Source organism: Hypomesus nipponensis, chromosome 1 (assembly GCF_054491055.1).
Source record: "Hypomesus nipponensis isolate SF chromosome 1, ASM5449105v1, whole genome shotgun sequence".
NCBI classification, from domain to species: domain Eukaryota; kingdom Metazoa; phylum Chordata; class Actinopteri; order Osmeriformes; family Osmeridae; genus Hypomesus; species Hypomesus nipponensis.
Window position 1 is genome coordinate 7,639,660 of NC_140361.1, and position 22,635 is coordinate 7,662,294.

Below are 22,635 nucleotides of genomic sequence, written 5' to 3' on the forward strand. Positions count from 1 at the left end.
CTATGGCAAGGAATAGGGCTTTATTTGAACAGTATTTCAAATCGGTGCATAAATCCAAGTGTGGGATTCAACTCCACTTAATTTGCATATAGTTACCATGGTGATAGAAGCTCCCTCAACCAAGGTGTTCCTCCAATTTGTTTTTGTTATCAAACTCAACTTGTTTGCTCGTCTGTGTGAACATATTGGTAACGGTTGATATGCTTAAGGGTTAGAGATTGGCTAAACATTGTTTGAGCGATTTCAGCTCACTTGCAGGTGAAGTCGGGTTGCAAGGTAACTTAAAGCTACAGTACAAGGTTAGAGCCACTCAATCACAGTGACACCAGTGTCGTGGTGCTGAAGTTCGCTTGCTTGTTATGTAAAAGTTTTTGTGGACGAATATTTGCTGGGAAACGTTTTCGTCTGAAAATCATCATGTAAAATGAGAATGTCTGGCAGCGGATACTGGACTTCGGAAAGAATAAAAAGTCAAGGACTCCTCCCTTTACGGTAAATATTACCGCTTCTGTTGTAGGCTAGCACTAGCTTGCTCAAATCTGTTGCTCTGACTGCTGCATATAGTACAACCAATCCTCCTCCTATACTCCTAGGAGTAGCATGTACCTGTACTTGTACTGACAGGCATTTATTTGATCGATGTCTACCCACTTGTACTACTATCTCAAACAGCGTGGCTTTCGATCTGTGTCTGTGATTCTGTTGCTGTCTTTGATTTAAATGTAGGTTGCAGGTGAATTAATTTAGCGTCATTATTTATTTAGTAGCTACTTAAAGTTAGGCAAAACTTTTAATTAGCTTCATATTAGGCTACAGCTGTATGAGAATAATCTGTTTTGTCTTGATTGGCTAGCGTAGTTACCAGCAACATTTCTGTCCGTCATTATACTGGAATTGTGTACATTTCTATGGAAATGTATAGGCTACTGTAGCAAAGGGATAAAAAAAAATGGATTTTGCTATTTTGTTTAGTCAGATCCTGACTGGTTTAATTCGATACCTGAGACCAAAAACTGATTCTGATTCAGATTTTAAGTGCAAAATCTCTCAGCATGCAGTTCAGCCAACTACAACCTGTTATCTACAATATTTTAACTTCATGAAATTAATGTATATACATTTTCTATCATTTGCTAAAGTGTTTTTATTTTCTTTCAGTTATTAAGTGGTGAGAGTTTTATTGACAGGAGGCGTGGCATTTTCAAGGCGTGGACACGAAAAGATGGTTAAACACAGCGTGGGGTCCCAGCGGTCTTCTGTGTCCAGGACCAGTGGTGGGTCCCAGATCTCTGGCCTCAAAGACCTCACCCTCCTGGATAGAACCAACCTGGAGTCAGAGGAGAACCCAGTCCTTCCCACACCTGTTGAGGGCCAGTGGGGATTCCTAGACAGTGTCTACCTGCTGGCCGCAGCTATTTTCCAGAACACTCACCAGGAGAAGCCAGCGGCCCACCGATTGGTCAGTTTTGGCAAGAAGTCGGGGCTTCCTGTGCCAGGGGCAAAAGATGAAGTGACCCAGCGCAGTGCCTATGAGCTCGCCTTCAATGCACTCAAATGTAAGTGAGCCAAAGTGACACACTTCTCACAGAACACACACAAACTGATGTTGATGACCTATTATATTATGCTGGTTGAAAGTGGATATGTCTCCTGAGACACATCTAACACAGGAACTCGGATAACCCCCATTTGATCAATTTCCAGGGCTTTAAATTGCAACTTCAACCAATTTGATTTGAGAAACAAACACACCACAATTTGGAAATGAGAATGAACAGCCCGGGGGAAGTTAATTGACAAGTGGATTGATTCTTGATAGGATGATGGAGGAAAAGCGAAAGACAGAAAAATCCTCAGATGGCCGGGGGGGATTCCGTGCGATGCAAAAAAAAAAATCAATTTGACCCATAATCTGCTATCTTTGGAGCCAGGGCCTAAGGCTGGGTGGCCAAACGCACAGGCGTGTGTGATCAGCTCAGTGGTGATAAGGGGGTGGGGGTTTGGGCTGTCAGCACAGGCTCTGGGATTGAATCGATTTATCTCACTCTTGGTGTGAGAGGTGGGCCTAGTCAGCCTATCCTTGTAGTCCTGAATGATTTTGTGCTTCCATACTATCCCCCCTCTGCACCTGGACCAGCCCTGCCTACCTACCTATCCCATAATTATCTTATCTCATTCTAATGTTCTGTTGCCTCAAGGTCCGGGGCTGCTGGGCTGTACTGTTTAAATTGGCAATAAGAGCTGTGACTTAAAGGTGCATAGGTCACACTTTTACATAGGTCAGGCTATTTTGGATGATGCGTAGTTAGGAATATCAAAACGTAATTGGTTGAAAGCCCATAATTAGTCTGTAGTCTCCTGCGGTATATTCCGTAGGTGGGATACCTGCAAATTACTTTGGATAAAAGTGTCATTGGCCAGTTAGATTTTGGTGTATTCCAAATTTTAAACCCATTTCTAACCTCAAGTCCTAACCCTACCTGGCTCGGTCCATTAGGTGAGAAATTATCTCTATTAGTCTATATTATCTCTATTAGTTTCTTCTATTTCAATCTCATCTTTGTTTACGCTTTATTAGTAAAACTAACAGTCCCTCATTATCATCTGAACTGCTGTTATTCCAGTAATTTCTGCTCCTCTTCCACCCTCCTTTCCTAGAAAAAGGAGACTCATTTTGAGAGTCAGTTAGTGATGAGATAATGTCACAGAGAGATGATCATGTCAAGCGAACAATGTGGATTCCAAGTAGACCACCAGACCGATTCAGGGAGCGCTGCGCTATAATCAACTCGTACTTCCAGGTGGCACGTTTTTTCGGGTCTTAAATTTGGCCACCCATAATGGAGAAGATCGAGGAAGCACAGTGTTTGTGTGGCTGCATTCATTACCACAATGAAGGCCTGTTGGCCCAATGGCTCATCTATAGAAATGACTTCATCTTTGCCAGAGTAAAGGGGGGGGGGTTGGATAGAGAGACGAAAGCTATCTGCTTGTTGACCGAGTATTGTTGAACTGTAATTTAACTTTAGGTAGTTGGTGGTGAATGATTGGAAGATTTGAAATGGCATAGCTGTGCATCTGGTGTTAATCTTTCCCAAGCCTCCCACTCACAGGGCTGACCACCACTGCACAAATCAATATGCTAGTGACACACACACACACACCTGCACCCCGCCGGACTGATCCTTCGCGTGCCGCCTGGGAATGACAATGATCCAACATCGAGCTGAGGTCAGTTGTTAACCTCAAAGAAAATGCTCTACCAGCGGAAAAAAAACGTCTAGTGAAAAATATCAATGAGCTGTAGTATTGATCAGGGGATACAAACCCTTATCAGATGAGCAGAGCTCCATAACAACCTGCACACAGAGGGGCTATGTTATGTCCCATTAATATGCCAGCAGAACCTGACTTGTTGATATGGTCCACCACACCTCAGTCACCCAGCTGTAACACGGGAGACCCTGTATCTCTTCGCTTGACTCTGGATGGTGGCTGACGTTTGGTCCCTGAGGGGTATCCTCCCCGTTCGTGTGTGTCCAGACGGAAGGTTCTGTCAGCTGTGCATGTTCCTCTCACTCTGTTTCCCATGTCACTCTTTTGCATCTTTGCCATTGCTCCCATATCTACCATATGTCTTTCTTTCCCCCCTCTCATTTGGACTACCCTTAACCTTTCTCTCAACCTCTGTAACTCCCCGACCCATCTTTTGCAGCCCCCCCCACTCCTCCCCCAACCTTTTACAACATCCTATTGAGTGACTGTAAAGTACTCTCAAGTCCCCAAACTCTTGCTTAATACAAAGCAACTCATGTGTGAATTCAAAGTTTGGCTAAATGCAGCCGACGACCTTGTGAGCGACCTTCCCCTCCATCGCTCCCTCCATCGCTCCCTCCATTTTTGTCCCTCTGAGAGTGTTTCTGCCTCATTGTCCACGGTAGCCGCCAGCGCTGCCAGACAGACGGCTGTGTCCTTCTATCAGGGGTGTGGAGGAAGAGAGAGAGAGGTAGAGTAGGGTGGATGGAGGGTACAGAGGGAGGCTACAAAGAAGTTCTGATGGAAGTTGGAAGGAACCCGAGAGGGTGGAGGGAGGGAGGGTTGAGGGATGGTTTTTGGGAGGGTTGAGGTATGGTGTTTGGGTGGGAGGGTAGATTGAGTGTAGTTTGGGAGGGAGAGAGGCTTGAGGGAGGCACAAAGAGAGAGTGTAGGTATGTGTATTCAGGGGAGAAAGGAGGGTGCAGTGATAGAAAAAGAATGAGGGCTGAACGTAAAGAGAGAAAGTTAGGGATCAAGGGAGAGGATGGATAGGGGCCTGTTTAACCAGGGGGAGCTGCTTGTTTCAGGCCACAGGAGGGGAGAACATGTCTGCCCTGCCCTTGGCATGGCGCTCACTCACCCTGAGAAAGCTTATGCCAGCACAGTGCCAGCTAATGGGCCCCAGCTCTAATATGTAAGCCATCTCTGTCATCCAATGCAAGGCTGATCATGTGAATAAACTCATCCCAAAGTTCTTGTTGCGTTTGCCCAGGTTTGACCAGATTCATGTGAAGTGGGGTGTACAGATGCAGAACAGAGTTGAATTGGATCCGGAGAGAGGCTTTGTTTCAGTGTGGATTTATTTGACTGTGGCCATCAACACTCACCAGGTCATTGTGTTACCTGGATACTCGCACTGCAAAAGAAACCTTTCAGAACCGCCCACTCCCCCACACTCACATCCCCCCCCCGGCTGATGGTTTTAAGGGTAAATTCCTGAATGTCGTCCTTGGTAATCCTAAAAAATATATTTACTTTCTCAGAATTAATGCAAGGATTTCATGATTGGCAACCCTTTTGACTAAAGAAAAGGTTTTGAAGAGCGCAAAGCAGAGCTGAGAACTCTCGATCCTCACCTGGAGCTTGGAAGAGTCGTTAGTTTTGTGGTTGCTCACAACCCAGCTCAGCAGTGTGTCGGGTATATAATGGCTTCCGCTGTATGAGATTTATAGGTGATTTTTCCTCTGTGTTTCCCCCCGTCTCCTGGGTGTGATTTATGGGGCGACCAGGACAATGACCTCTATGGACCAACGAACCTAGGCTTGTCCGTGGCTCTGTTGAGCCTCACTCTGTGGAGCCGGCCTAGAGCTTATCTTTACCACCTCCCGCTCTATTGGGTGGAACTAGTAAACACTGGTTGAGATATGGCTACTGTAAATTAGCTTAGGGCAAAGCATACAGACGTTTTTGTTTACCCTAAAAAAAAGAACACACCTTTTGTGTGTGTGTTTGTGTGTGTATGTGTGGCTTATCTGGCCCAAGCTCAACATGCAGTTAACATCCCAGTGTGATTTGTGATGTTGTGATAGGCCGGCAGCAGTGGTGTCTGCCGTTGCCATGGCTCTGCCTTTGGTCCCAGTCAGGTCGTCACCTCCCAGCGCCACTTAGAGAAGAGTCATGTGTGTCACTCAGGATTAGAGGACAAGCAGGACGCTGAACACGCATACACACACACACAAATCCTGTGGGATAAAGAGGATTTCTCCAAATGAAGAAAACGCTGTTTAACAAGATTATCTGGAACATTGCCGTGCATTGGGCAATTCTACCGACGATTCCGTTCATAATGTAGGAAAATCACACCACAAACACAGAGGCTTGTAGAAACAGCTGTTCTCTAATCCTAAACAAGATAGAGCGAAAAAATGCTGTCGTCTCTCCCCTCGACGGAATGGAAGGGGAGCCCACAGTTCGGCGTGGAAAGAGCGGGAACAGACTTCCTGTGTGAGAGCCAGAAAGCGGCTTCCTGCGGCCGTGGAGACAGATGCTGCCTTGGTGATATCTCCGCCAGGCCGGCCCAGGGACCAGATGAGACAGGAAACCCATCAGGAGCCCAGAGATGAGGCCTCTAGATAAGGGCAGCCTGTTTAGTAGCTACCTATCTAGGCTACAGCCTTTTGATAGACCAGACTAGATAAACAAACAAAAAAAAGATTATCTGGTTTGTTGTATCATCATGTGTATTAATGCTATCGCTCCAAAGAAAGAAGCATCACTGCTGTGTTTGGAATCAATGGATGCCATTGCCAGATGCTACTAGCAGTCTCAGACACAAACCTCCTAAATGAATGACTCTAAATGGTTTAAATAGAACCTGATTAACTTGATTAAAAGGAAACAAATGAGCGTTGAATTGGAATTCTTAATCCTGTATAATTGAATTATCATTTCAAATTACGGTCATATTATTTATTCTTCTCTGCCTCCAGGAACCTTCACCTCCATTCCAGAAAAGTGTTCTTCATTAGATATGGATTTAACTCCTTAATCATTTCAATCGCTTGGTTAGGAGGTAATTCTTAGTATCACTCTCAGGCAGCCCCCAAATGAACCTGTCTGGACTGGGCCGGGGAGATAATTAGAGATAGAGACGAGATTGGGCCGTTGTGAATCATTATCTATTAGACACAGAATGATTGAAATCTCCTCAATATCCCCTTCTCTCTTTTCGTCTACTCTCCTCTCACATTACCTCTATACTCACATTTTCTATCCTTAACGCTCATGTCCTCTCATGTCATGGTCTGTCCTGTCTCTAAATGTTAGTTTTATATGTCCCTCCTACAGATCAAGAACTGTTGGAGGACATCATGATTGACAGCTGCTTCTACTTCTCTCAGCCAATGGTGAGTAAAAAATGGTTCTTCTCAGAATAGCTGCAACGTTTTGTCAAAGTAGGAACACACAGAGCCTTCTCTATTAATTCCCTGCTGTTTTAGACATGCAAACCCCTTTTTTCAGTTTCGCTTATAATGATTATTCCGTTCATACTGAGCTTTCATCAACTCACAGAAAGTCTTCGTGTCTGGGTTCATCCTCCATGAAATGACTATCGCTCCCTTCTGAAGCAGCCATAAAGACCGCCTCGCAGCCCGTCCAGGTCTATTTGTTGCTTTATCACTTCTTCCCTCAAACAAAACAGACCATTAATTAGTTATGACATCAAAATGCTGTCCAGGCGCCTCCTCAACAGCTCTCCACTCCCCACCACACCACACCCCTTGTCCCAGCTCATCCATGTCTGGGACCTGGGCTGAATGTAATTAGTTCCGCCATAGGCGGTTGTAAAAAAGCTGAAGGTTTCCCAGCTCAGCCATGAAACGTCCCGGCTGGTAGATGGTAAAGGGAACACTCCGTTAGTCGTTTAGCTGATGGGGGGGATGGGAGGCAGCTCCGTAAGGGGGCACTGGAAGGGGTTGGGGGGAGGGGGGGCTTGCTCCAGTTAGAACATTTGGTGCCATTTGAAATAAGCGAAGTACTTCGATAAGGAACTGTCTTTACACATTACTGTTCCATGGAGCACATGACCAGTCCCTAAAACCAGGAGCAGAGTGTTGTGTGTTTAAATACAGTTGTCATGGAGTGTTTTGAGCAGCTGACACACCTACGTGCAAACATACATACACACACACACACACACACGGTGCACACCTACACACACACACGTGGTGCACACATACACACACACACCTACTGTACCTGTGTGAGGTGAATTATGACCGTGTCTGATATGAATGGGTTGCCATGCTTCTCAGTGGCAGGTCGTTATTCTGCACCCCACCGGCAGACACACAATAAAGGCCAGACACAAAGAGACGCTCCTTTAGAACTCCCTCTCGGCCCCTTTTACATCCACCTGCCATCTATAAAGTTCAACCTTGATAGAGAGAGAGAGAAAGGGAGATTGAGAGGAAGAGAGGATCTCGGGGGGAATGGAAAGGGTGGTGGGAATAGGGGAGGGCAGGGAAGCAGGGAAGAAGAGCAGAAAGGAGGAGAGATGGAGATGTAGATAGGCCCGCTGTGGGTTGGGTGAGGAGTTGATGCTAACAGAGAGAAAAAGCTGTCTTTCCGGGGCCAAGAAGGAGGAGGAGAGCCGTTGGAAATGTACATAGTGCATGTACAGTGTTTACTGAGAGACACAGCAGAGCCAAGCCCAGCTGACAGTGTTGAATAGGTAACATCACCACTCATGTGTGATCAAGTCCTCCCTGTCAGGACTACAACACCCAGTGTGACTAACTAGCCCCCACACCAGGCGGTGTTGAGAGCATGCCCAGTTCTAAGTGTTGTGACACCATGTCACAGCGTGCAGGCCTTGGGTATCCACGGTGACGTGACGACCTGTTTGCTCTCCGGGCCGCTATCCCTTGGCGGGACGCTGTTGCCAAGCAACGGCAGATGGGGAATTTGTAACTGCCCGCCCCCAAAGGGTTCAACCTTGGTAGAGGGCGCGAGGGAAGGAGAGGAGGAGGAGGAGAGGCTGGATCCAACACCTGTCCCCGATATCGACCTTTCCAAAACAACAGATTAAAAACCTACCAAGTGAATTACGAGCGCTCGGCTAATTTGTTAGCGTGCACGTTAGCCTAGCGTAGCCCGGGCACAGCCAGCTAGTGTAGCATATTAGCTTCTCGCCCCATTATCCCAGCGGCGACACTGCGGCAATCTGTTGCTGCCGAGCAACACCATCTGCCTCCAAAGCCTCTCACCCAGAGGGAGGCAGAGGGAGATAAAGAGAGACGGAGAGAGGTAGGGGCAGTGGAGAGGTAGAGCGTGAAAGAAAGAGGGAGTGAGGGAGTGTGGCTTCCTCCTGTGTTTAATTAAGAGGCTGGAGCCAGGTCATAGCAGGATATCCCATTGCTGTGTGCCTGAGTACAGGTGGGCGAGTGCAGCAGTGTTTGTGAGTTCAGGAGGGTTTTGTGAGTGAATGCTGGATTGTGTGTGTGTGTCAGGCTCACTGGCAGGCCTGCTCTGTATCTAAGCTGCAGTTGGGCTAGAGAGCTTGATGCCTTTATCCATCCTCACTATGCTAGACCATCCAGGTGTGTCAGTTCTATCTATCCTATTTCTACGCAGCATTTTCTCTCTCGAGTCAGGGGACAATTGGCCTCCCATCCTATTTCTGGGCTGTGTGCCTTGATTCAGGCAATTTCAGCTTTTGACTGTTCCCAGAAAGAAAGTACACCGATGAAGTGTGTCAGTTCTGTCTATCTTGTCCTATATCTAGTTTCAGTTTTTCCCCTCTGGAGCTGATGGCTAGTAGAGAGTCTATTTATCTTTTCGTCCACCTCTCTAGTTCCATCCATCTTATCTTTGCCATGTGTTCCTTTTTAGCTGACGGGCAGTGGACCGCCAGTGCTATCGATCCTATATCTCCATGCTCCCTGTCCCTCTGTCTTACTGATGGACTGCAGGCTCTATCTCTCTTTTCTATCTCTCCTGTCCAATCTATGCTTCCTATCTCTCCGTCCGATGCATGTCTGTCTCCAGCCGGACGACCTCATGAGCCTGGTGGCCGTGATGCTCTACGACTTCCAGGACAGGAAGTTCTTCCCGCGGGAGTGCCCGGGGGAGGAGTTTATACAGGAAGTTCGAGACACAGAGAGCTGTCTTCTCAGGTACAACATGAGGGAGAAGAGCAGGGAAGTGCTGTGTGTGTGTGTGTGTGTGTGTTGACGTGCAGCTTACTTTCTAATACTGTGATATTATATCGTCTCCTCAATGGGTCCTGTGTGTGTCGATGTGTACGTCGCTTTCGTAATTAGTTTGTGATGTAACATTGTCTCCTTCATGGGTCCTGTGTGTGTGTGTGTGTGTTGAGGTTCAAGACCAAGCTGGCAGCCTCCCTGGCACGTTGCAGGATCAAGCACGACCTGCTGACCATCGACTGCATCCTGCCTGAGAGTGTGAGGAGGAAGCAGCAGAGAGCCAGCAGCCTGCCCCTCTACGCCTGGGTCAACACACTCAGGAGCAGGTCAGGGCACTCCCTCACACACAGCAGCCGTGCGTACACACACACGCACGCGCGCGCGCGCAGATACACACACAAAGTACATGTGTTAACTATGTGCTCACACGGAGGCAGTTCTTGTACGTACGAACACACACAGACACAGAGTACATGTTCTGGATGTGTAAATGTTCACACACAGACAGTTCGTATGTACACTCACCCACATGGATAGAGACAAATGGTACACATATGTATACTGCACATACACACACACACACACACACACACATACACACACACACACACACATGCACACACTGGTCAGGCAGGGGGGTTGTCCAGTGGTTTATGGTCCAGGTGGCCTGCTGACATCCCATTAAACCACAGACTGTGTACGCGTGTGTATGAGTGAGGTGAGTGGGCACGTTGTGTGTGTATGTATGTGTGTGTGTGTGTGTACAGACAGCCTGATTCACTAGGGTGTAAATCCCACTGCGGTGGACAGATCCAATCAGCAACAACCCTCAGCAAGGTCTGGGACTGTGGAGGTCACCTGTGGGGTTGGCACAGTGTGAGTGTGTGTGTATGTGTGTGTTTTGCTCTTGACTGACTACCTTTCAAGCCCACAAAATATTGTAACATGTCATTGTTACGCAGTGGTAGTAGACAGAGGCCTCAGTAAAGGTTATAGAAAACGATTTTACATGATAAAACAAGACACACACTCCAGTGTAATGAGTGCATTTGTTCTTTCCTACCCCTCCGCCCCCTCTCGCCCCGCCCGCCCCCTTCCCTGGTCAGCCTTGACGAGGTGTGCAGGGTCCTGAAGCAAGAGGGCTTCTCCCAGGTGACTTCTGTCAGGCAGCTGGAGGGGCAGACCTTCTGCCGGGACCCCCACTGCGACGACATGCTGGTGTTCCCTGCCCCGGTCAAAGCTGACCTGTACCGCACCAGGCTGCTCAGCCAATACAAACTCATCATCCAGGTACTACAGGAAGCAGGGAGAACAGAGAAGCCTCTAAAACAACATTTCCCAGCGGGCCTCTGTTCATGTAGGCTCGCGCTCTTTAAATGAATGAGAACACAGTATAATGGGTTATTTGCTCATTTTATGTGCCTCTTAAATATCTTTACTTGTTCAAAATGTTTCTGAAACCGACAAATGGACAAATAAATCCGAAAAACACATAATCTTCTGAAAACTCCCTTGAGGTCATCTGTAACACCCTCCTGTTTCTGTGCAACAGAGGAGCTCCTGCTATTTCATTTCACTCCCGTAAACTCCACACGCCACACTAGCACGCCAGCTTGTGAAATCTGATTATGTAGCCAAATTCAATTAAGCATTCAATACCACTGCTAAAATTAATCACTTCTTCTCTCACCCTCGCACATTCTCTCTCTTCCTCTCCCTCGCCCCCTCCGCTCTAAATGCCCTTGCTCTTTTCTTCTTTCCCCCTCGTTTTCCTCTGCAAACACGGTGATATGGATACTGAGTCAGGAGTGCTGTGAGCTTGGTCTGAGAGGCTGTGCTACGTTCAGCACTATCTCTGGAGAGAGGTTACGTTGATTGAAGGACATCTCCATAGTAATCTGATTGCACTGGCTGCCAATTCTCTCTCTCATCTCGCTCTCTCTCTATTTCTCTCTCTCTCTTTCTCGCTCTCTCCTTCCACTCGGTTTCCATCCCCTCCTCACCACACACTCCTCCCGTTTCTAAGCCACCTCTCTTCCCGTCTAAACCACCACGTCTCTTTCTTTCTCTCTCTCTACTTTAACCTTGTTTTTCTGTACACAGAAGTCATTCTGTCAGTCTGTCACTCTGTCTGTCTGTCTCTCTGTCTGTCTGTCTGTTTGTCCTGTCTGTCCATCTGTGTCTGTCACAGGCACCGTGTGTCTGTTGTTGGTCCTTCTCCACGTCTGTTCTCGGGCATGTCCGTCGTCTCGTGTAAGTAGTCCCCTGTTCCCGTGTGTGCGTGTCAGGACAAGTCGTGCTGTGTGGGCCCCTACGTGGTGCGGCCCCTGTTGGCCCCTGAGGGGGACGTCCTGGTGGCCGGCTGCTCGTCGGGCCTCACCGTGGCCCACACCGCCTCCCTGCTGGGTCCGAGCCACGCCCCCCGCAGCAGCAAGTCCAGAGTGTCCGTCTGCGTGGGCGAGCGCCCCCCCGAGCAGAGGGAGGAGCTACAGGAGACGCTCGCCAACGTGGGCTGCAAGAGTACGTGGGACACTACGTCTGTGTGCGTCTCCCAAGAGTGTGTGCCTGTGTGTGTGTCGGTGTGTGTGTGTGTCGGTGTGTGACGTGCGCGGAGTGACGTCGCGAGTACCCAATGTGGTGTGCGTGTGTGTCCCGTGTGTGTGTCCCATGTTGTATGTGTTTATGGGAGGGAAGGTATGCTTTTGTTCCTGTGCGTGCCTCCCTCCCCAGATGTGAAGCTGATCCCGGAGAGCTTCCTGTCTGTGGAGCCGGCTGATCCCAGGCTCCAGAGGGTCCGGCTCATCCTGCTGCTCCCCCAGTGCTCTGTGTCTGCGCTCAGCAACCCTGTAGACTTCATACTGCAGGAGAATGGAGGTACCAGCCTGTACACACACACAACCAGCCAGAGCACTGAAACCTTAATGCAAGGAACCCTATGCTGATTCAAGGTAATGGGTGTCTCTGCCCCCCTCCCCCTCCCTGCTAGACACAGACCTACTCCAAGACCTATCCCAGGGGGCCATAGCCCAGACTAAGCTGGATGCACTGGTGGCACAACAGAAGAAGAGCATCGATCATGCCCTGAAGTGTGAGTGTGTGTGACCCGACCCAGACACACGTGCAAGCATGCGCTGCTGCAGACACACATGCTGCTGCAGACACACATGCTGCAGCAGACACACATGCTGCTGCAGACACACACACACACTTCCTAATTATCAGACCAGAGCCCCAGGTTTCCCTGTGAGAGCACCTCAGTGTTAATTAGGTATGCTAATATTCCCCTGCTGGGGCCCACCATACTGATCCTGGCAAGAGCCAACACACACACACACACACACACACACACAGGGGCACAGGGGCACAGGTGCGTGAACATTTGTACAGGTATTATTGTGACATTCAACATAATTCTGTGTTTAGTCAGGGTTATATCAATATCTGTTGAGAGAGTGCGTGCGCGAGCCTAGTCTCTCTAATAACACCAACCATTGATTGTGCCCTGAAGCAGTTTTGCCGCCGTAGATGGTTTCTAACAGGGCCGTTAATTAAACGGCAGGTGAGAATCGACCTTACTGCCCGGCTCTGAGTGGGTGGAAGGGAGTTTGTAGTTCTGCCGTAGGCCCACAGGTGATGAACAGCTGGGTCTTTCCACACACACACACACACATCCCACAGGCTGCACAATGTGGAGGAAACCACAATACGTTGCACGCAAGGGGTGCCAAGGGGAACTGAATTTAAAGAAGCTGTATAGTTGGTATCATTTGGACCAATGGGAAATGAGGTTTGCGACATCACTATAAAAAGTGTGGTATATATACAAATTAGGCATCCATTATACAGCAATACAGCAATATAATACATAATAGAAGTAATATAAGTGTATAGTTAGCATTGTCAGAAGAGAAAATGACATACACACACCTGCCATAACCACCTGCAGGGTATTTAAAGCTAAGTACAACAACTACAAACTGGATAATGCCTCAGTCTTATATTACTGCAACACTCCAACCGTCAAGGTCTTCATCAGGCTTAGCCTTGGATGTAAACATTGCAGTAAATGAAAGTGTGCTCTAGTAAACTGAGCTTAAATTCTACAGTATGTAACCCTGTCAGCTCTGAGGTAATGTCTCACGCCTTGTTGTAATTGGTCGGAAAGAAAGACATGAAAGCTATAGAAATGGGCACTGTGTAAACAACAGATGAATGACTGTTTGAACAGCTTGACACAGCTGTACTATGAGCAGCACAAGCTACATGAAACAAACAATGTTTCAGACCAACATTGTTCAAAGAATGGAATATTTTAAGAACTTTTGGGTTGGAAAACCCTTTGGTGAGAATTTTTCTTTGAAGAATAGAAAAGAAAGGAACCAGAAATCATATTTATGCAGTGTGCTGTGAAATCAGAAAGAAATAACAATTTAGGACTTACATTTCTCTTTGCCTATGTCAAGCTCAGATTTAATTAGACTTAAAATGGATGTTCCTTTGTGGTTGTTTTTGGTCCTTTAAAGGCACCGTTTCATTGTTGTGTATGTTTATGTCAAGACAGTATGTACAGTATATATTCATGGTGTGTGTGTGTGTGTATGTGTGTGCAGTCTCTAAGGTGCAGGTGGTGGTATATTCCACCTGCTCCTCCTACCCAGAGGAGAACGAGGGGGTGTTAGCGAGAGCTCTGGAGCAGAACAGGCCATCACCAGACCAGGAGCTGAAAGAACAGCCCTTCAGGTAAAACACACACACAGTCTGTCTCTTTTTCTACTCTTTCTACCTGATTTTCTTTCTTTGAGTCTGTCTTTTCCTCCCCTCGGGCTGAAGAAAAGCCAACATGTCCAGTTAAAGATCACTCAGTCTCTGACTGAAGCAGGAAACTAAATATTTCCTCAGACAATAGTCCATGTACTGTACATACCTAATGTCCTGTCTTGCCGTGGACGTCAGAAGTTTGACAGTTTTCCACAGTTGGTGTGGACTTGAATCCACACAGCTTTCTTTCTACATTTACCCGGCCGTCTATGAGGCCTAGATTGCCCCAGGCTACTGGGAATGAAACAGGCTTTCACATCATTGGTATGGATGGCTTTTGCTTTGCCTCTTTCTCTGAGGAGATATATATTTACTCTGTGTTTTGTGTCCCCCCCCCCCACCTCCTGTGTGTGTGTTTGTGATGTGCATGAGTACTGCATGTTTCTGGGTATTTACACACTGTGTGTGTGTGTGTGTGTGTGTGCGTGCGTGCGTTCAGGCCCGACTCCTCCCTGCTCGTGTCTGCTCTCCGTGGCGAGGCGGGGGGGGAGAGGGCTGCAGATGGACCCTTCTTCCGACTGGAGCCCTCGGAGCACAGTAACGGCTGTTTCCTGGCTGTGCTCACCAGAGAGGTGAGACACACACATACACACACGGTGCACCTTGCTGCAGTGCACACAATAGCTGTAATTGCGTCTCATGCCACACATTTTGAGTTACGGCATACATCAGAACATCAGCTCCCTCTGAAGACTAGAGAGGGAAGCCCATAGGCTTAGCATCAGCACTCTCTCCAGCATGAGGTGAGGAACTCATATACATGCATCTCCTCCTTTCCCGGGTCTCCAGCAGGGGACCTGGGAAGGGAACTGTCCTTGTTTGTCCTCACTGGGTTGGGTCGTAGCACCCTGTAAGATCTAGTTGTGTTCTATACCAGGCACTGGACTGCACCGCTGGGGGAACCATATTTAGCTCAGAGAAAACATCCCCCAAATCCCCAGCTTGCATTGCAGTGTGTGGGTCTCTGTATGTCGCTCCAGGGCTCCAGGGCTTTCTCCAGAGAAAGAGCTGAGTCTCAGTGTAAGTGCTGGAGGGGGTTATCCAAGCACCAGGATGACCCAGGCTTCACACAGCACCACAGGCTCTGTGTTTGGCTGGCTGACTTTGTTATTCCTACTTGATATGGTCAACGTTCAAAGTGTCATGAAAACAAAGGCCCTTGTGCGTTCCGTCCCCCTGGGTGAGGGGGGGGGGGTGGGCGTGCCGCCTCCTGTGATGCTCTGAGCTGTGCACATCCACCAAATAATCCCTCGTTTACCGTCTGCGAGTAACTCCCCCGCACCCCCCCTCCCCCACCCATCCTTCACACACTCCACTTTCATCTGGTCCCCGAAATAACCCGACGCTGAGCAAGAAGGGAGGGAGGGAGAGTGTGACGGAGGAGGAGGGGAATGGAAAGTGAAAATGGGATAGAGACTGATAAGGAAGAAACACGAGAGAGAACAGAGGGAGGGAGGGAGGGAGAAAGGTAGAAAGAATATCTCAGGACGGAGAAAGAAATCGTCGCGTTTCTGTGAGACGGAGACTATGGAGGGTTATTAGAGCTCTGTCAGAGGAGCCGGAGCGCCTGGCTGCCTGACAGGAACATACACAGGGAGTTAAGAGCGCGCCTGTCAGCCCCTGTAACCGGGTGCAAGAGCTGGGGTGAGCACAGAGGCTGTGCACAGCACGGTGAGAGATTTGAGATGTTTGCCAGTGGAGAGGGGAGGTAGTACAGTGGGGTGGAGGAGAGTGAAGGAGGTGAGGTGAGAAGAGAAGAAAGGAGCGATGAGGGGAGGAAAGTATCGAAAAATGGGGCAAAATAGACGCCAAGGGAGGGAGAACAGTGGGTAGAGGACATTAGAGAAGTAGAAAAAGAAAGAAGGGAAGGGGGGAAGAACAGAGAGTAGATGGTAAGGGGAGAAAAAGAGAAGGGAAAAGGATGTAGGGGCGAGGAGAGATGAAAGTGGGGGGGGGGGGGCTGACGGAGCAGGGTGTGTGAGAGGAGGGGAGAAAAGAGTTGGAATGAGAGGGGAGGGGGTGAGGAGGCGAGGAGCAGCCGCGAGGAAAGTGGAGAGGATGAGGTGAGATGGGAGGGTGGAAATGGAAGGATGAGTGAAAGGCAAACGTTGGAGTGTTGACAAGGTGAGCTCCGGGAATAAGGAAATGGCAGAGCTGCAGTTGGGATCAGGTGAAAATGAACAGGGATGGCGACAGGTGCTAGGGCAGACACAGGAGAGATAGGCTATGAAAGAGTGCGAGGAAGGGAGAGGGAGAGTCATACAAGAGAAACAGGTTAGAGAGATCAGAAGTGTCTGGTCACAGACATAGGAACAAGGCCTTTTTCTTGCCTCCTGAGGGAACAACAAAGCACAGAACGAAGGAGAGAGAGAGACAGAGAGAGACAGAGAGAGATCAGAAGGTGAAAAGATCAGTGTCTGGGTCATGGAGACAGGCATGTTCAGCCTTGGAGGTTTCGATGGAGGGATGGGAAGAAGGAGGATCTGAAGGAGGGAGAGAGGGGGGAAGGTAAGATCAGAGGACTCAGACAGGCCCAAGAGTAGGTCCCAGAGTCACACTCCAGGAAGGGAGAAGAAGAGAGAGGAAGGGCAAAGAGAAGCTCCTTCCAATTCTCTCTCTCTCTCTCACATGGGTCAATCCTCTCTAACACAGAGCAGAAGATCTAATACCACCATGACTCAACACCCACAATGAGGTCTCTCTCTCTCTCTCTCTCTCTCTCTCTCTCTCTCTCTCTCTCTCTCTCTCTCTCTCTCTCTCTCTCTCTCTCTCTCTCTCTCTCTCTCTCTCTCTCTCTCTCTCTCTCTCTCTCTCTCTCTCTCTCTCTCTCTGTCTCTCTCTGTCTCTCTCTCTCTCTCTCTCTCTCTCTCTCTCTCGCTGGCTGGCTGGCTGGCTGGCTGGCTTTATGTGAAATCCACAGTAGGAGGGGTTCAGGGAACAGGCACACACACACTCTCACATAAGGGAGTTATGGCAGGCTCTGTCAGTTAACCTAAATAGTAGGAGTGGGAATATTTTGGCAACATATATATTACTTAATTTATATCAGTTAAATTAATTATCAACTGGATTGAATGAGATTTGAACCAGGGGTACCGTGTTTGACAGTAGACTCAATGGTACACATGCTTACCCACTAAGCCACAGAGGGTTCCCGCAAAGTTACTTTCAACAAGACAGTGTAATTGCCCTTATGACACTACTAAATGGGAATATTTTGGTATCTCACAATTCGATTAGAAATCTATTTGGAATCAAATTTCGATTCAATATATGCTTACATAAAAAATAGATTTGTGACATTTGTGAATCGATGTGATTCATATGTGAATCGATTTTTTAGCCCACCCCAACTAGATGGTGTATCTGAATCTCCTTCTATAGGTTTATGACCTCTGTCTCCTCCTCACGACCCCCCCCAGGTGCTCTGGGTGGGTGTTAAGTGAGGCATCTACCATGGCAGCTTAAGCTGTGCTTTACTAGGCTGTAGATGCTAAGTGGACTGCAGTGGAAATTAGGGTAGGGTCGGAGCATGGCTGGATGGATGAAAGGATGATGGCTGGATGGATGGATGGTTCACCATACAGCTACCTCATTTGCTGCCTACTGTAGCATGCTGGATGTCTAGCTACACTGATGTCTGACTGGCTTGCTTACAAAACCTCCTTGCAGCTCCTCAATGTCTCGAAAATCCCCTGTATGTTTTCCTGTTTACGACACGCCGCCTCTTATGAAAATCAAATCTCCAGTTTACGACGCGCAAGATTATGAAGCTATTCTCACCCTTCAGGGTGCGACCAAGTCCTCTTCCCGTTACCTGGCATCTGGCGTCTCCAGGCCATCCATCACGTTTATACCTCCACCGACAAGGATGAAAAGATCATCAAACCGCCATCATCGCGCCCCAAACAGGCAGCTTCCCTACCTGCAATAAAGTCGGCTAATCAAAAGTTATTGTGGCACTTCGAAAAGCCTCATAAAAAATTGCAATTAGATAAGTGTGCAAAAGCAATCTCTGTGGGAGTGGGCGTTGTTTTGGGCCCAGTAAAATGCTTTTATTAACGGGTTCTCCATGCAAGAACAACCTGGGATAATAAACAACTGCTTATTTGATGTGGTGAGACTGGTCCAGCCTGTAGCAGGACAGAACAGAACATAGATGTGCTCATCACTGATCCCTACTCTATGGTTAGGTCCTGCCTAAATGAGATCTCCACAAAAAAAAGGTCCCCCTTCCAGTCTGACTTTCTGCTTGACTGCTGAAGTGAAATGTCCCTGAAGCTAACCAGGAGTGGGTGCTGCAGGTTTAGGGGAGAGTCAAGCTGTTACTCTGTAAAATTGTCGAGTTCAAGAGAGTACCTTTGCCGAGAGAAGAGAGACGGAGAGAGACAGAGACAGATAGAAAGAGAGAGATAGATAAAAAAGAAAGAGAGAGGTGCAGAGGAAGATTCAGAGACGGGTGCAGTGAAAGGTGAAGTGAGACACAAAAAGCCTCTTAGTGAGTGAGGTAGATTCAGATCTGTCCAAGAAACTGTAAGAGATGTAAATGATGGTGGGAAACTTGTGCTTCAGGTCCTTTACAACAAGCTCAGCTGAGTGTGCAGGCCAGGGAAACGACAGATTTAAGAGGGTTGAAAACTTGCGAGGAGAGGATGTAAGATTTAAAGGGGTGAGGGAAGCGGAGGGAGGGAGGGAGGGAGGGTTGCTGATGAATTATTCAGCGCCCCCTGTCTGCGTGAGTTAGCATCAACACATTCAGGGCAACCCCCACAAGACTGCTCACTCTGCCCCCCCTTCTCTTTCACACACATGCACACCTCTATGAGGGTGTGCGTTTGTGTGTGTGAATAATTCAGCCTCGGCAGGCCGTTGTGTGGGCTAGTGCTGAGCCAGCAGGTGACCCTGCAACCAGCAGAAAGGACATGGTGCCTCGCTCGCTCGCTCTCTCGCTCGCTCTCTCTCCTGCTGCTGGCACCATAAGGTATACTGTTCTCAACAGTACTGTACATACACACCTTGTACTGTAGTACATGCACCCTCTTTGTCCTACTTATAGGACACGACACTCCTTGCAACTATATCTTTTATATGCTCTTTTATATCTGTACACCTGCCGACATTCGAGTTATGACTAGACAGCGTTCATTAGGCATACTACCATTCCAGTATATCCTTCAGGAGGTTGGTGCCTCAACCTTCTCTATCCTGCGTTCATGACAGTAACAAGACAGATTGATTGCATTTTGGGCTTTTTGGCACTATTCAAACTCCAAAAAGATTTCCTCTCTCTCTGTACCCTGGGGTAATCTTTGATCTAAAGATAATTGGATAGGTGATATCTTCTCCTACGTAGCCGAAACCTGGCCTGGTTTCCGTGTTTTTCCGGGGAAAGGAGGATGGATTTTTTGAAAATTGAAATTGTGTCTCTGTTCTCTCCTGGCAGCCTGAAGCGCAGCAGCAGGAGTCTACAGAGGATGTGCTCGCCAGGGCCGCAGCCACAGGCATACTGGACGGCATCAAGACCACCCGGCCAACCAGGAAGGAGAAGCATGGTCAACCAAACCGCCAGGCTCCTACGGGTCCCATTCGTACACCTCAGACACGCCCACATGCCACCACCAGCTCCCAATCCAGGGTCATGGAGCTCAGGAACCGTGAGACTAAGGGCAGTAGTTCTGCCCCGGTGATCGGGCCTCGGGGATTGGCTAATGCAGGACGGCTGTCGCCACGAGGTAAGGACGTGTGATCAAAGCCTGAAGTCTGAATACTCGTTTAGACATCTACTGTATACAAGCTATTTTGTCCTTGCCTCTCTTAAAACCCGCTCACACATAGGAAAAGGCAAGCCTCGTCACCAACGCCCTCCCAACACCATCCCCTCCAACACCGCTTCCAACCTGTCCCCATACTCCACCCTCCAGTCAACCACCAGCCCCTCGCGCAAGAGTATGACTCGCCTCACCAACGTCTCCACCTCCAGCAAACAGCACCGCCCGTCCAAGCCCACTGCCCCCCAGGCCCCCGCTCCTCACCTCTACACCCCCGCAGCTGACTCCACTCCGGCCCAGACGGTGGACCCCGGACAGCCCCAAGCTCGTCAGGAGGTCATGAAGCCGGTGACCCTGACCCTGCCCCTGGTCCTCTTCCCTAAGTTCTCCTCTCCCAGCAGGCAGGTTCTGCCCCCCCCTCCGGTCTGCCAGACGAGCAGCCCCGCCATAGCTCACAACCAGTGGAGAGGCCCGGCCTTCCAGGTGCCCCTCACCCGCTCCAGTGGAAGCATCAACAAGGACGCCTCGGTGAAAAAGAACAGACCCTGGCTCTGAGAGGGTGCCCACACTGAGCACACACACACACACACAGTACATCACACTCAGACATACACACGTGAACATTGGCCAAATACTCTGAAATACATTAAACATTTAAGCATAGTTCAGACATATTGTAACACATGTAAATCACATACACAATTTGATAAATGAAACACACAGTCCATAATTCTGTCAGTATTAAACTCTATGATAGTCTTCCTGTGCATCTGTCAAAGAAACAAGCTTACCATAGGCTGAAACTCTATTGCTCTGTCATGTGACTGTAATTCCCTCACTGATAGTAGCTTTTTAATGACCTGAAACATGACAGCTTGTGATGAAAATAAAACCGCCCATTCAAGAAGCCATTCCCTTGTTCACGGTAATGCATTTTTATTCTCACAACAGATCACATTTACATGGTGTCAAGATGAGTGACAAAGAGTAGATGAATTACAGTATTTTCTCACATGTGTTGGTGTGTTTTTCCTTTTTTCTTCTTCTTGGACTGGATTGCATTCAGAGTTCAGCAAGAGTGCTTGTGGATCTGTGTCTCGAAGAGAGCGTGGTCTGGCTTCCAGCAGTGTGAGGGCGACACTGTGTATCACACTGTGTATGTGTGTGTGTGTGTGTGTGTGTGTGTGTGTGTGTGTATGTGTGTGTGTGTGTGGGTGGGGGGGGGGGTGGGGGGGGGGACCACGAATGGGTTCTGCTTTTGTGCTGCGCATCTATGTCTGTGTTTATACACCAACCCCCATCCCCTCTTTCATCACAATACACACTCCATTCAGGATTTAAACACATGCAATAGCAACACCCATCCTAAATCCATATCTGTACACAACATCTCCTCCCATCACCATGTAGGTACAATCTTTACCTAGTACAATCAGATGACCCCCCCGCCCCCCACCCTCCCCAACCCAGGGATATTGATTCAGTCTGTTTCCTGTTTGTCATACATAGGGCTCAACATGGCCTTTTGCCATTTCATAATGGCTTCTACCCTTCTAACAGTTTCAATTTCGTACCGAAGACACAGCACTTCCTAAAATACTACAGAACGTATTTTGTGCCAAACACTATTGGAACAGCTGCTTCTCCATGGCCAGCTGAGTTGGATAGAAAATGTGGGTAGATGATGGACAGCTACTACCAGGGTGTAGTAGTCACTCTTACCAGTCTAGTGTGTACTACACGTGGATGCTTGTTTTGGCTTCTCTGGTAGATATTTCAAAACCTCAGTGCACACTACCCTAATGTTGACTCCACCTGCTCATTTTCCAATGGCTGCTTAGCTTACTAGCAAAGCTACTGTAGCTATGTGCTTTCACTGTTGTTGTGTAGGTCGATGTTGGGGAAGCCTTTTTCTGTCAACATTCTAAATACGAGAAGAGACAAGAGAATGTTTAGATGTGTTTGTCAATATCGGGTCAATGGATTCCATGATCCAAACTGTTTGACAGTTCAGTAGTTGGCATGGCTACAGTAGAGTTGCCTGGTCAGGATCATGTAACTGAGTTCAGTGGTATTTTGCACTGGTGACGAGTTGGCTGCGCATCTCTCTGTAGCTTTGCCCCTCCTCTTCCTGTTCATTTACAGACTCATTCATTTGTATTTTTGTCTTCGAGCAGATGACAGTTCTTTCCACATTCCCTCGGTCTCTTAGAGCTAACATATATGTACATCGTTTGTTACCATGGCTGGCAAACATTCCGTGGGGGTTGTAGTCGTGGAGACGGGTGAGTGACAGCCGCAGGTTGGGGGTGCAGGCTGCTCGGGGGTGAGGACTGTGCTGTCGGTCATTGCTGGGGGAGTTCTGATGGCTGTTTCTTGGGTTTGAGAGTGTCTATAAGAGACTGGACACCACGCTTCACGCTGGTGGTCACACGGCGTGTGACGGAGTCGGAGGAGACTTGGGAGGTGGAGGAGGAGGAGCTGGCTCGCTGGGAGGGGGGGCGGGCCACCAGACACTTCTGATAGCGCAGCTAAGGAAAATGAGGATGGGGGAGGGAGGAGGAGGAGGACGTGTAGAAGGGATA

At 48.4% G+C, this 22,635-nt stretch overlaps 2 protein-coding genes across 6 annotated transcripts in view; one reads left to right on the forward strand and one right to left on the reverse strand.

The window, feature by feature from the left end:
* LOC146302311 (putative methyltransferase NSUN7) lies at positions 1-20,961 on the forward strand. Of its 3 annotated transcripts, none has more exons than XM_084677350.1 (13): positions 1-492; positions 1,159-1,556; positions 6,604-6,662; positions 9,307-9,434; positions 9,638-9,790; positions 10,571-10,754; positions 11,753-11,984; positions 12,195-12,338; positions 12,451-12,552; positions 14,075-14,204; positions 14,722-14,854; positions 19,726-20,014; positions 20,118-20,961. In XM_084677350.1, the coding sequence occupies exons 2-13, from the start codon at positions 1,223-1,225 to the stop codon at positions 20,603-20,605; spliced, it is 2,376 nt and encodes a 791-aa protein (XP_084533476.1). In that variant the 5' UTR covers positions 1-492; positions 1,159-1,222; the 3' UTR covers positions 20,606-20,961. The 3 variants fall into 3 exon arrangements, with proteins under 3 accessions (XP_084533476.1, XP_084533566.1, XP_084533393.1); XM_084677440.1 differs by having other exon boundaries at positions 4-492; positions 1,191-1,556; XM_084677267.1 differs by having other exon boundaries at positions 5-492; positions 1,188-1,556.
* The window catches only part of LOC146302312 (amyloid beta precursor protein binding family B member 2-like), a 26,239-nt gene continuing 24,565 nt past the window's right edge, over positions 20,962-22,635 (reverse strand). For 2 of the 3 annotated variants that reach the window (XM_084677152.1, XM_084676993.1), the window contains one exon: positions 20,962-22,581. In XM_084677152.1, coding sequence (XP_084533278.1) covers positions 22,396-22,581 — 186 coding nt within the window. In that variant the 3' untranslated portion in view covers positions 20,962-22,395. The remainder of the gene's footprint in view (positions 22,582-22,635) is intronic. The other variant, XM_084677074.1, reaches the window with a different exon arrangement.